Consider the following 13240-nt stretch of genomic DNA (forward strand, 5'->3'; position numbering starts at 1 on the left):
GTTATTCCTCTGCATTCAACGGTCAGTGGGGAGAATTTTCTGAACCAATCACGAGTCTTCATTCAAGGGGCCAAATTATCGACAGCCAATAGCAGAGCACATGGAGAGACACGTGACCATTGTTTTTCTTCTGACTGACGTACGTCATTGTGGAAATCAAGTGTCAGGTTTAGTGACCGTGCGTGTTGCCATACGTTGTTAAATATTTGTGTTAACGTCAGCGGAGAATGGCGACTCAATGAGAACATTAAAAACTTCTTGCTTTTTTTGATACGACGACACAAAAAGACGGTATGGTTTGTTATTTCGTCTGTTGTCATTATGAATGCTGGCGAGTTAGCTAAGCTAGCTGCGCTAACGGAGCTAACAGCTAGTTGCTGATGTTGAAATATGTTATTCTGCGTGGAAGTTAGCTGTTATATTATCGTCTGAATTAGGAGCATTTGTCAAAGATGTTGTGCTTGTGAAGGAAACAGAATAATTAATAGAAATTAGTTTTAGGAGCAGTGTTAGTAGTTTTATTCCATATCTCATGTCATTTTCATTATTTTCTTTCTTAATGTTGTCTTCCATTCACATTTATATCACTCTTTTGTTTTTTATATCACCAGGTTGATGAAAAGGGAGAGCTTAGACCTTATATTGCTGTGGATGTGAGCTGAAACAATGAGTCATAACTGGGCTCCAAATACTTGGGTGAAAGTAAGCAGAGCGTTTCATTTGTGGCAAACACATGCTCACAAGTCAGCAGCGTCACTTCCCTTGTCTGGTACCTCTCACTGCAGGGTTTATGTACAACAACCTTATTGCTACAAGGTTGGCTATTTCAGCTGGAGGCACATCCACCACCTGAGGATCACTAGGCGTAAGGGATGGCTCTCTAAAGCTAACCAGGTCAGACAAAAGCTTGGACTCCACACCAGCACCCTGCGTTTAAACACTTCAGCCTCACGGTGGTCTGCTGGTCTGAGCCAACACATGTCGCGGGTCAGGAGCACACTGGTCACAGTATCTAAAGCTGTGAGTGGGACACATACAGAACTTCTCTCCAAAATCGGCAGACTCAAGCCAAATGCTTTAAAGGGTGGGAAAAAGGCTGAGGCAAATGTTGAGTCAGTGCCAAAAGCTGAGGAGAGCGCAGTCACATCAACTCCTACTCCCAGTGAAGCTGCACCCAAACCTATATGTAACTCATCTCCTGTCAGTCCTTCTATTCCTACTTCTGCTGCTACAAGTGCCACTACCTCCACTCATCCTCACAATCCTTCACAAGCGTCCGTCACTGCCACAGTTCTGACTGTGCGTGAACTGAAGGAGAAAAGGCTGAGACGTGTTGTTCCTGCTGTCAGAGCCAGTTCTGCCAGGAAGCAAGAGGAGCCTAAACATTCACAGAGAGATACTGAGAGCAAGAGCACAACCCCCAAACAAAACACAGCACTTTTCCATCCCAGCACCTTTTCAGGTACCCTGGATGAGACTTACAACTACCTGGCCCATCACATCAACTCATACTTTGGCAGCAGTACAAAGACTCAGGACAAGAAAGTGGACAATGTTGACTTTCCCTCTTCTTCCTCTCAGGGGCAACAAACTAGTGACCTCATGCCAGTGTCTGATAAAACAGTCTCTGTTTCTCCAGTTACCCCACCTTCCCCTAAGAAGGGTTTAAGTCACTACCTATCCTACTCAGCTCCGACTGTGCAAGCCTTTGTAGGAAGCTACATTGCTCCCCTGGTCCCAAAGTTTAGGACAGCAGAGTCCAAGAGTGCAACAGTGGAGGAAAAGAAGTCTGAGGATGCACCAGTCAAACAGATGGAGACAGCAGTTAGCAAGGAACAGAAGGCTGCAGAGGAGAAAGCCAAGAAACTTCTGCTTCAAAGGGAGAAGGTAAGTCTGCAGACAGCTGTGTCAGTGTTTGATTGAAACATAATTCCCACATCAGATATTTCTGAGAGCCTGGTATATTATAGGAGGTTGCTTTTGTCCAGATATTGACCAGAGCTCTTGCTTCTCTATATGTCCACTGGTAGTGTAGTGTGCTGACATGCTGCCTGAGTTCTAGGAATCTGTTATCAAAAATAACCCCCATGTAGCGTTACAGGGCCACAGAAGGCACGTACTTTCTAGGCCAAGCTATGCTTTAAGTTGTAGAGACATAAACACGGCTGACATTTAGTTAATGTCATGGCTGGATTGAGTCATTGAATCAGGATCTAATTGTATGTTTTGTTTTAAATAGCAGAAACACTGCATGACTCATGTCCTTTGGCTGATGATACACAGTAGACTGATGTATTATCTAGGTGGGTTATGGTCCAGTTCATGTTGTTACATTTAATCCAAAGGGGCAGACAAAAAATCAGGGCCATCAAGGTAACATAATACCACTAAAGGTACATGTCTGTTGACAGTATTTTGGAATGATAACAGGTACTGAGTGAAAGCTTTGTCGTGAATCTGTTCGTGATTTAATCACCCTCCACAGTTAATGGGATTTTACAGTAATGCTCAATATCAGGACCTTTTTTTAAGGTCTTATTAACCAGTTTACCTTTAGATGATGGATATATCAATGTGTTGATTACAATATAAACATATTTGCTCTAGCAATAGCTGTTATGCAAAAATATTATATTTACTCATAGCATTAAATAAATCAATGAATAAATTAGGGGGTGCCTGGTGGCTCAGTGGATAGAGCGGTGCCCTGTGTGCAGGGGCTGTGTCCTCGCCACAGTGGTCGCAGGTTCAAATCCAGCCTTAGCGCTTTGCTGCATGTCTCCCCCTCTCTCTCTTCCCCTTTCTCACTTACATTGTCCTGTCAATAAAAGCCCAAAAAAATAATCTTTGAAAAAAAAAAAATAGATTGCTCATCCAGAAATTGGGGGTCTGCACAACATAGCATACATGCTTTAGAAGCAATTTTTATTTTTATTTATTTATGTGATTATTTGAGCCTGTCTCTGTGTTGTTTTTAAAAGAGCGACACTTTGTCTTTTACCGCAAACCAAATATGCCTAGGGGTACAAAGTAATATTACCTTACCTTACCTGGCCCATAGAAGTGAAACGAGTTTAGTGTGTCATCAACACGTCAGTCTGTTTGGGATTGTTGTTCAGTGTTGATTTGTGTGTATTGGACATTTATTAATGTTTCTCACTTACTGCTTCTCCTCTTGGTTGAGGAAGTCAGAAGAAAAAGAAATGAAACAATAATGACAACATTCATTAGTTACTTTTTTTATATTGTAAATAGAAATGAGAGCTCACTCTTAAATGAGTCATGTACTTTTTCAGGTTTTAACTTGGATTCTAGCTGATGCTCAATAACTGGTCCTCACTGGCTGCACTTTTTTTTTTGTCTCCCAGATCATTGCTAGAGTGAGTGTGGACAATCGAACTCGGGGTCTGGTTCAGGCTCTCCACAGAGCATCAGATGTAAGAGTCTACATCAACAGGGTGGAGGACCTCAGCTATCATCTCCTGGAGTTTCCAGAGACGAGTGGTGTTGCAGTCAAGGTGAGAAATGTGAAGAGGCTATCATTATTTTTCTCCTTTTTTTCCCAGAATCCCGAGGCTTTGTCAGGAACGTGTCTGATGCTTGTTAGCATGTAAAAAGCATCAACTCTTATGTTTGGCACTAGCTCAAGGTGTCAAGACCGTGTTCACAGCAGCATGTTTCTTATGCATACATAATGGTGTTATATTTGGCATGAATTGTTGAACAGCCGTAGCATGTAATCTAGATAACGTTCCCGTGCTTGTGTTCTGGAATATTCTCTTGCCAGGCAAATGTCAGTTTGTCAGCTGTGGCAACAGGTTACATGTTGCTTTCTGTTTCATGTCAGAGCTCGGCAGCATTTATTTATGCCTCTGCCTCATCAACAATGGTGTCAGGAAGTTATTCAGTGCTAACCTATTTCAAACCAAGGCCACTCTTAATAGTGTGAGGAAGGTTAATCAAGAAACGTGTCTAGCTAGACATAACTGTGAAAGATTTTTTTTTTAATGCCTCTGCACTGGCGACAGGCCAGAGGCATCATGTTTTCAGGCTGTCTGTCTTTATGTCCATCCCATTGTCGTGAACACATTATCTCAGGAACACTTGAAGGGAATTTTTGTCAAATTTGGCTGTAATGTCCACTTTGACTCAACGATGAACTGATAAGATTTTGGAGGTCAAAGGTCAATGTCACTATGACACTGCGTCTGTCTCATTCTTGTAAACATGATATCTCAAGAAGGCTGTGAGGGAGTTTCCTCAAATATGGCACCAACATCCACGTGGACTCAAGGATGACCTGATGTGATTTTTTTTCGTTTTTTGGCCATAACTCAAGAAATCATGCGCTCGTTATGACGAAATTTCCGACAAATGTCTAAAAGCACATAATGATGAAGTGATGATTTTATATTCAAAATGTCAAAGGTCAACATCACTGTTACATCAGTGTTTTGCTGTTGTGTCATGCTGTGACAAAACTATGTCCTCTGACTCCTCACAAACATTTGGTCCAATTCTATCATAGATATCATTTTTACTACAGTCTTATAGATGACGTCGGCCTTGAAACACCATATTGCTGTGGTCACACCAATTTTCCCTCTGCTGTCATTGCGAGTTTGATATGCATTCCTATTCCATTGCAAATGATCCCTTCTTAATTCTGATGAAACTATGACTTGCAAAGTTGCAAAACTTGTCAATTTCCACCAATTTGTGAGAGACAGTGAGGGATTGACCCCTTTTGTTGAGGAGGCACTGATCATTTCTGCCCTTGTTACTAGGAACAAGTCTGACTGGTAATGAAAACAGATACAGAGTTTGAAGGTAAACACGCAGGATGTCATTAGCTCCAGCAGCAGACCCTGTCCTCACAAGTTTTAGCCGTACCTCCTGTTTGCCTGGCCAATTCCCATCTGACTGCATCATGTTGGACTGACAATGTTTTTCATTTCTGCCACTGACAGTGTCACTTTGTGTTAATCAGGAGAAAGTTATTCCTTGCCTGCTGCGTCTGAGACAGGCCAGTGACCCAGGCCTGAGAGCAGCAGTTAGAGAAGCCCTCGCTCTGGTTGGATACCACAAACCTGTGAAAGGCCGGGGTATACGCATTCTGTCCATAGATGGAGGAGGGTTAAGGTACAGCAAGTTAAGCTCTTCTTTTTCCTTTTCTTTGTTATAAGATATGAGTCACTGATCAAAGTGGAACTAAAGAGAATTTACTGCAGTCAAGGCCATTGTTAAAAAAGCAATTCACTTCTGTTTGCATTTATAATCTGTTAAGTAGATGTAGTGAAATGCTCAGTTAAATGGATAAGGATTCATTACCCCTTTGCCTTTGTTATTTCTAGTTTAAAATTAATCAGCTGTCACACTTTGTAGCTGTTGGTTTTTATTTTATTAATTTTTCTCTCTCTCTCTGTGTATCTGTGTCTGACTTTGTTCTTTCAGGGGAGTTGTTGCACTTCAGACGTTACACAAGCTGGAGGCCCTGACCGGCAAACCCATTTATAAACTGTTTGATTATATTTGTGGTGTCAGCACAGGTGCGTTGTGCCCCTGCCCTACTTCTGAATGTGTGTGTGTGTTATATGTGTCTGGATTATGTGAGCAGAGAGCAACATTGCGGGCAGGACTGGCAGTACTGATCACACAGTGACCCATTTGTTGCTCTGCTCTTTCTTTGACCTCAATTTCACCACAGACATCACTCTGCTTTGTACTCAAGTTAGGCCGCAGTACAACAGCTTCACATAATTAAATTGATTATTTATCAATGGTATTTTATTAATTTGACTTTTATTTAACCAGGAGAGTCCCACTGAGATTAAGATACTCTTTTTCAAGGAAGACTTTGCTAAGGAAGGCAGCAGTTTGAATAAAAACATATAGTTATAGACAAAAATAAACAGAAAAAAATAAAAATAAAAACTAAAAATCAAGCGCAGGAAGCTCAGACTTCAAAAGAGACATTTTAAAAAGTTCATTTTGTAACTAGGTAAATTCAAAACATTGCATCTTAATGAATGTGCCTCTTATTCTTTCATTTTGAATTTGAAAGTGTTTAACAAGATCATGTAATTGAGCGTCATGTCATTCTGCAGCATATTCCATGCAGTCGGTGCACAATACTCAGAAAGCCTTTAGACAGAACAGAGAGCATCAAAAATTCCTGAGAACACACAGAGCATTGTCTTGCACTTTTTTGAAGTTATAAAAAACACATAGGCTGTATAGGAGCAGTCCAGAAATGGCTTTTTATATGAATGTGTATCATTGATAGAGCCGAGCAGTGGACAGAGCAGACCATCCTACCAATTGTAAAGTACATTTGCCATGAATTTACATTGCTTCATTTGGCTTAATTGATTGTCAATAAGGTGGTTTAATCCTTTTTCCTCTGTGTGCAAAATCACCACAAGATGGTGCTGTGGACCATCCTCAAACTGTCTCCTCTGTCTGCCACTTGTTTTTTTCCCATTTTACAGCAGACTGGAGAACTGCGTTTTATTTGCAGAGCACATTGTCCTTTAATCACAGACAGAAGTTTCTGTTTGTTCTCAGTTCCTATCACTTCTCTATTTCTTAATCTCCACCAGTTGGAGGCACTTCATTTTCACATTCAGTCAATGTTGTCAAAGCATTCTGTAATCCGCCTGCTAGATCGAATGATGTTCACACATTTAAAACCCATCTGGGCCACATCTGGTGAGTCGTATCACCCACATTATTCAGGTACACCCTGTCTCTGCCCTCATAGCTCTGTAGTGGTTTGATAATCCTGTCAGGGATTCTTAATCATGGAGAGAAAGTAGTTGCCTGTAGTTTAATAGTCATGTTAATCTCATGCACTTCCTGTGGAGGGTTCATCCAGGGGTAATGATACTAATAACAAATAATCCTTCAGGCAATTAGCCTCTCATCAACTCCAGGCCTTGAGAGTAACAACAATGAACTGCGCATTACCTGTGTGCTTGTTTATTACCGTGATAACCTTGCTGCATTCCCAAAGGAGTGACCGAACTTCTTACACTTCCTGTTTACAAAAATATGCTGTTGTAAGCCTCATTTACTCGTCCTACTCAGTCCCTTTCTAAATGTTTGTGTGTGTTTTTGCCTCAGGTGCTATCCTGGGGTTCATGCTAGGCGTGTTCCAAATCCCACTGAACGAATGTGACGATCTTTACCGGAAGCTGGGTTCAGATGTCTTCAAGCAGAACGTCATCGTTGGCACAGTGAAGATGGGCTGGAGCCACGCTTTCTATGACAGCGAAGCCTGGGAAAACATCCTCAAGTCAGTGCCTTTGTCATTAATTTTGGAGACATGTAAAAAAAAAATGCCATGAAAGTGGTAAAATGGTCCAAAAGCCTTTTATTTGATTTTTCCTCTCTTTAATTTTTGTAATAGTCAGTACACTATGAAAGTAAACACAGGGATGGAAGTCTTTAAAAGTGAATATTTGCTATTTATTTTTCTCAAGTTTGCTAACATTGTGTGGTAATACAATTAAAAACTGCAGATTTAAAGGGGTTATTGGAATTTTTATTAGCAGGTTTGTATGAGGTACGTATCTATAGTTAGAGTATGACATATAATATGGTCAGCTCATCCCAGCCTGGAGAAGTAGGCAGAAGTATCGTCAAGGAAGCTCAGTAACATACTCCTGTGGACGGGGGCAGCAGCAAACGTTTTTTAGTCACCTAAAAATGTCTCAAAAAATTAGTATCAGTTTAAGTGTACACAATATTTTGAATATTTTAACCACTTTGCCTTGCTCTCTCAGATGGGGAACTGAAGCCATTATCTATGCTCTCTTCAAAGCCACCAGACCTCCTTGACAAAAACAGCATTTTAAGCTCTCAGAGCAAAGGAGCTGCTGGTCTGCCTCTACCTTGATTGGTTTGTTTGTGTTACTGTGGTGTTTTAAAGGGTTAATTTGGATTCACCAAAGTCAAAAAGTAACACAAATAAGCTAAACAGTCAAGGCAGCAGTACACCAGCAGCTCCGATGTTCTGTGAGGTAAAATCCCATTTTCTCTCAGTGGAGTCTGGCTTTGAAGAGAGTGATCGAACAACGTCAGTTTCCTGTCGGAAAGGTCTGTCTTACAGCAAGGTAAAGCGGGGTAAATATTCAAAATAAAGCATGCACTCAAACATCTATATAATATTTTTTGAGTGGCTGAAAAACATTTTGCTGCTGCCTCTCATCCACAACAGTACATAGCTTAGCTTGCGTATCACCACTTTTGCCTGCTTCTGTACGCTGGGAGAATGCTGACTGACATTTACTGTGGGTAATACACTCACTATGGATAAGTACCTCTAACAAACACACTTAAAAAAGTCTGAACTATCCATCTCAAAACTATGTATTGCATCGCTTTGCAACAATAATGTGCCTTGGATAACCATGAAAGCCGACATGATGTTTACTGTGATGGATTACTAATTTATGCAAATTTCAAGTGTCACACAATCTGAACAGTACGGAAGTGCTGAAAAAAAATCAGAATAAAAATGTATATATGACTATATATAATTGTAAATGGCCTTAAACCTTTAGAACAGTAGAATTTGATGATAATTATGCTGATCACAAATTAATCCAAGTTCCATTAACTGATATGCAGGAGGATTTTGTGAAGCTTGCAGAAAGAAATGTGTAATACTGAGTCATACTACCATCCAAAATTCACTAATCCAGAACATAACATCATCCTATCTTCCCTTCCACAGAGAGAAAATGGGCTCTCACCTCCTGGTGGAGACTTCAAGAAACCCTGAATGCCCCAAGGTGAGCTTTAGAAGATGGTCTGACTCATTCTTCCCTCTTGTTCTGTTCTGGCACTGACCATTAAGCCTTCGTCTCACCCTGTTTACTGGAATAGTACAAAAAAAGCTTCTTTCTCTGTCTCGATCTCTGTCCTGCATACCTCTGCAATGACAAGTGGAAGGAAAATACACTGTCACCCCAGATACAGTATTATGTCTGCATTTTATCAGTTTGAAAAGTGCTACCTCATGCTGAAGAAGTCAAGTTGTAGGTCATTTCCTTTCCCTATAGGTGGCAGCGGTGAGCACCATTGTGAACAGGGGCACTCCTCTGAAGGCCTATGTGTTCAGGAACTACAACCTGCTCCCCGGGGTGCGCTCTCACTACCTGGGGGGCTGCCAGCACCAGCTCTGGCAGGCCATCCGTGCCACATCAGCAGCCCCTGGATATTTCCAGGAGTTCACCTTGGGAAATGATCTCCACCAGGTCAGTCACAACAGTAACAGAGTAGTGGGTGGCAGTGATCATGATGAACTTCATAGAATTAATGTCTGAGTTATCTCCTGTCACTGTTGGTTACAGAAGAAGGGAAAGTAATAGGACTCAGGCAGTGGATTTAAAATTCCACATTTAGATTTTAAGCCTTCAGCGGATGCTTTTATCAAGGATGATTGTCATGAGCACAACTGTTACATAAGCTTCAATCCGTAGATAACCATTACAGTCAAATAGAACATGTGCCAGTATGTCAGAACATGATAAACCGGGTTGCAGTGCTTTTTGTTAAAGTACCAGAGTGAACCTATGGTGATAAAGTTGTGGCTCATGTGGAAGGTTATGTAACCGCTGTTCCTACATTAGTCAACTATAACTATAAAATAACCAAATGTTTTGATGTCTTTTTTTCTTAACTAGTTAACAGCAGCTATAGAAAGAGAAAAAATAATTGAATTCATTGTGCTGCTTAAAGGCTACCTTTGAGGTAGAATACTTTCTTGCATGTTATTCAGTGCATGAGTTCACTTTGTGAATCAGTCAACACGCCATAAATTTCAATAGGACAACTCTGAAAATTAAATTTTTTGTTGTTTCTTGCATGAGATATACCTCAGTAATGATTAGATTTTTTTTCTAGCATATAAAAAATTACAAATGAATTATAAACAGATGATGCAAACTGCTGATATTACATTTCGTTTCTTTGAGAGAAAACCTGCTTCATTCTGATGCGTTCTGGCAGCACTACACCACCACTCATAACAAATACTCATAATTGTATTAAGCTTTTTTTTCAGAACTGGTGGGTCAGTTTGTCACAGAAAACTGCAATGATGTCAATCCAAGACACATACAAACTGCGTGCACGCATTTTAGGGTCAATACAACATCCGTACTTGACAAATTGATAATTGAACTTTAAACCATTTTATACATCACATAGCTTAATTTTCCAAATTCATCTTTAATACATTTGGTCACAGGAGCCAAAATATAGATCCATATATTAAGTCGAAGTTCTTTTTTTTCATGTTCTTTGTAATTTTGTCAAAAACGCACTGCCTCAAATTTGATTGAATCTAGTCCATATGCAAAATGTGTGTCTGTGGGATGCCTTTCTTATGGTTTTTTAACACAATTTTTGATACTCAACACTGTGATGCGCAAAAGAATTTAATTTTGTAAAGCAAAAAAACAAAGACTTGAACTGTATCTCTGCGTTTATTTTTGTGACAGTGGTCAAAATTACTAACGGTCAGGTCCCTAACATATCTGTATGTGTGTTAACAAGTCCTCTGTGGCGACTGTCTCGGCAAAGGTAATGTCACATTTTCTAGTCCAGTTAATATAACTTTAGGAATATTTCTGACCCTAAAATATTGTTTTAAAGTGGAAAGCGATAGCTTTTCAACTTTTCAGTTCTCCCCCCACCTAGCGTCTTCAAGTGGTATTACTGTTGATGCCACTGTCGTGAAGACAAGCTGCTTTCCATTTTCCTCAAAGGTTAGCAACTATCTACAGACAAGCGATTGACTTCATCAACTAACACAACATTGAAGAGAGTAGAAACAACATTTTCACTAAAAAGGTAGTCATTTTGTGATTGTTTTAGATAGTTACATTTTATTTTGTTTTAAAATGAAAGAAACCAATAGTTCCTGTAACCTAGCGTCACTTGATTTTGACCGTTGCTATGGACTCTTTTTTGTTTTGCGGATCACCTACATTCAATTCATTTGAGAAATAATTCAGCCAAAATAAAGTTTTGAATCGCAGGGTAGGGGTGTTACGCAAGATGGTTGCAAGATTTTTGCAATGTTGCAGCTTTTCATGTAACTTTGCAAACGATCATGGCATAAATTATAATTGCTCGTATAATGTGATGTTCATTTCATATTCCCTACAGTAACTGTTACAGTGACATCCAAACAGATCATTCTATAAATCAATGGACATAACAAAATAATTTTTTCTTACAAAGCTGTTGTCAGACTATAACTTTTCTATACTATAAAATATAAATACTCCCAACTATTTAACTATGATGCATGGAAAGAGTGCACAAACCACTCCTCAGTGAAACAGCGAGTGCACATCTTTTAATACCAATATCAATATTGTGATATTCAATGTCCATTGTACCTGTCAAGGCTTATTTTGCACTCATGCTCTCTTTCACACCATGTACACACGTAGTGACGATTTAACCACGGCCCTCTGCTACAGTAATCTAGGGCTTATTGTTGGGGAGCTGGATTTAAATGCCCTGTACAGTGAGCATTGACGGCTGAGAGTCTGAAGGATTTTGAGGAGCCTAATGAGAAAAATTCTCCGTTCTGCAAGTAAGAGGGAGGAACTCCATTTCCGTGCTGTCAGTGTTTATTTCCAGTCAGTTGCATCTTGACAGGAGAGTGAGTCGCAGTAAGACACTTAAATCCATCTCCACTAAACAGGTATGCATTAGCCATCAGTGACATAACAAACCGGCAGTCCACTCTAACGTTTTACCGATCAATACGTAGTGCTTCTCTGTTTGCCTCTATCTTTTCAGTAAGGGCTTAGTCATTCGAGAGCACGGAAGAAAACCACACTAGTAGAGGTATTGCAGAATAAAGAAAGCAAGTGTGAATTTTATTTTATTCAAAACAGAAGTTACAAAGAACTTTAGAAAACAAGATAAAAAAGCAGACAGGAAAAATCATTAAATGCTCTTTTTCTCTTTGAGCATTCAGTCGACGCATGCTGTGTTTGACCCATCACACCCAGATTTCAATAATTCCTTGAATCGACATTCAAAACACAGATGAGTGTAAACACTGACGAACTCAACATAGACACAGCACACGTGAATGAGCATGTGTTTGCATCAAAGGCAATATCCCGTATCGGCACGTTCCCACACTCTTAATTGGAAGCTGTGTTAGTTCTGTAGGTGAATGGGGGAGTTCAGGGGGGGAATGAAAGAGACTGGGTGATGAAAACCCACCTGTGGTGGGAGATTTCCTCAGCTTGCCATCTCACAGGTCCTACCCTACTCTAAGATGCATAAATTAGCCCAATGCAGCGCCGCCTTTATCACACACAACTGTTTGACTGCCACATCTGCCTCGTTAGAATGAGAAGACAGACAATCTAATTATGGAACTGTTTTTCCAAACCGTTAGGAAACCTCATGCTGTGAGAGGATGAGACACCATCAGGAGTTAAATATATTTAATACATTTGACATGAATTCAGTTATGTTATGTTTTTACTATCAAGCAATAGGTAAAAAGAAACTTCCACACGAAAACCTGAATAAAATTAGAAAAAAAGAGCATCTTTCCTGATTTAGTAACAAGCACTCTTTTGCTTTTCTCGTGTTTTTCTCAGGCTAATAAGTCTTCAGAGAATATTTTTAGGAGGTATTTTGCCTTGACTCGCAATTCCTGTGTGATTTGAGCGTTTGCTCATTTGTTCCACTTTCTGTCCCTTTTTTTATTTTTGGAACCGTTTTACCCGCGTTCACCATGACTGCAGATGTTCTACCAGCATTTATTTTGCTGTTTTTTGCTCTTCCAAATGAGATTTAAACATCAGAACATTAAAATGCGGCTGTAAACCTCTACATATGGAAAAAAATTCAGTCTGCAGTTTCATATTTGTGCATATGTTTAAATTACCACAAGAGGTGACAGGAGGCAGAATAGGGCTTGTTATTTGTGTCTCCTGAAATAACATTTCTTTTGTTTAAATCAGGAGTCTTACAACTTCTTATCTTCCATAACCTTTGCTTCTGTCGGCTGTTGCTGAAAAAAACAAATTTATTTCATGATCAAAGGTCTTCTATGTGAAAAATGTTTTAAAGCGTTATCAAAGCCATGCAGAGCAATCTACAGAGATGTGAAAGGAATGAAAGAAACTACAAACAAATGCAATATTAAATTTAATCAGTGCTTACAGAAGCATCCATTGTGTCTTTATTT

At 39.8% G+C, this 13240-nt stretch overlaps 1 protein-coding gene across 1 annotated transcript in view; it reads left to right on the top strand.

Annotated features, from left to right (window-relative positions):
* The first annotated feature begins 168 nt into the window (after window positions 1-168).
* The window catches only part of LOC121950056 (calcium-independent phospholipase A2-gamma-like), a 33149-nt gene continuing 20077 nt past the window's right edge, over window positions 169-13240 (top strand). The window contains exons 1-8 of the mRNA XM_042495972.1: window positions 169-291; window positions 612-1887; window positions 3369-3518; window positions 4991-5142; window positions 5455-5549; window positions 7126-7297; window positions 8741-8798; window positions 9069-9263. Of these exons, the coding sequence (XP_042351906.1) occupies window positions 667-1887; window positions 3369-3518; window positions 4991-5142; window positions 5455-5549; window positions 7126-7297; window positions 8741-8798; window positions 9069-9263 (2043 nt within the window). The 5' untranslated portion in view covers window positions 169-291; window positions 612-666. The remainder of the gene's footprint in view (window positions 292-611; window positions 1888-3368; window positions 3519-4990; window positions 5143-5454; window positions 5550-7125; window positions 7298-8740; window positions 8799-9068; window positions 9264-13240) is intronic.

The sequence above is a fragment of the Plectropomus leopardus genome, chromosome 11 (assembly GCF_008729295.1).
Source record: "Plectropomus leopardus isolate mb chromosome 11, YSFRI_Pleo_2.0, whole genome shotgun sequence".
Classification (NCBI taxonomy): domain Eukaryota; kingdom Metazoa; phylum Chordata; class Actinopteri; order Perciformes; family Serranidae; genus Plectropomus; species Plectropomus leopardus.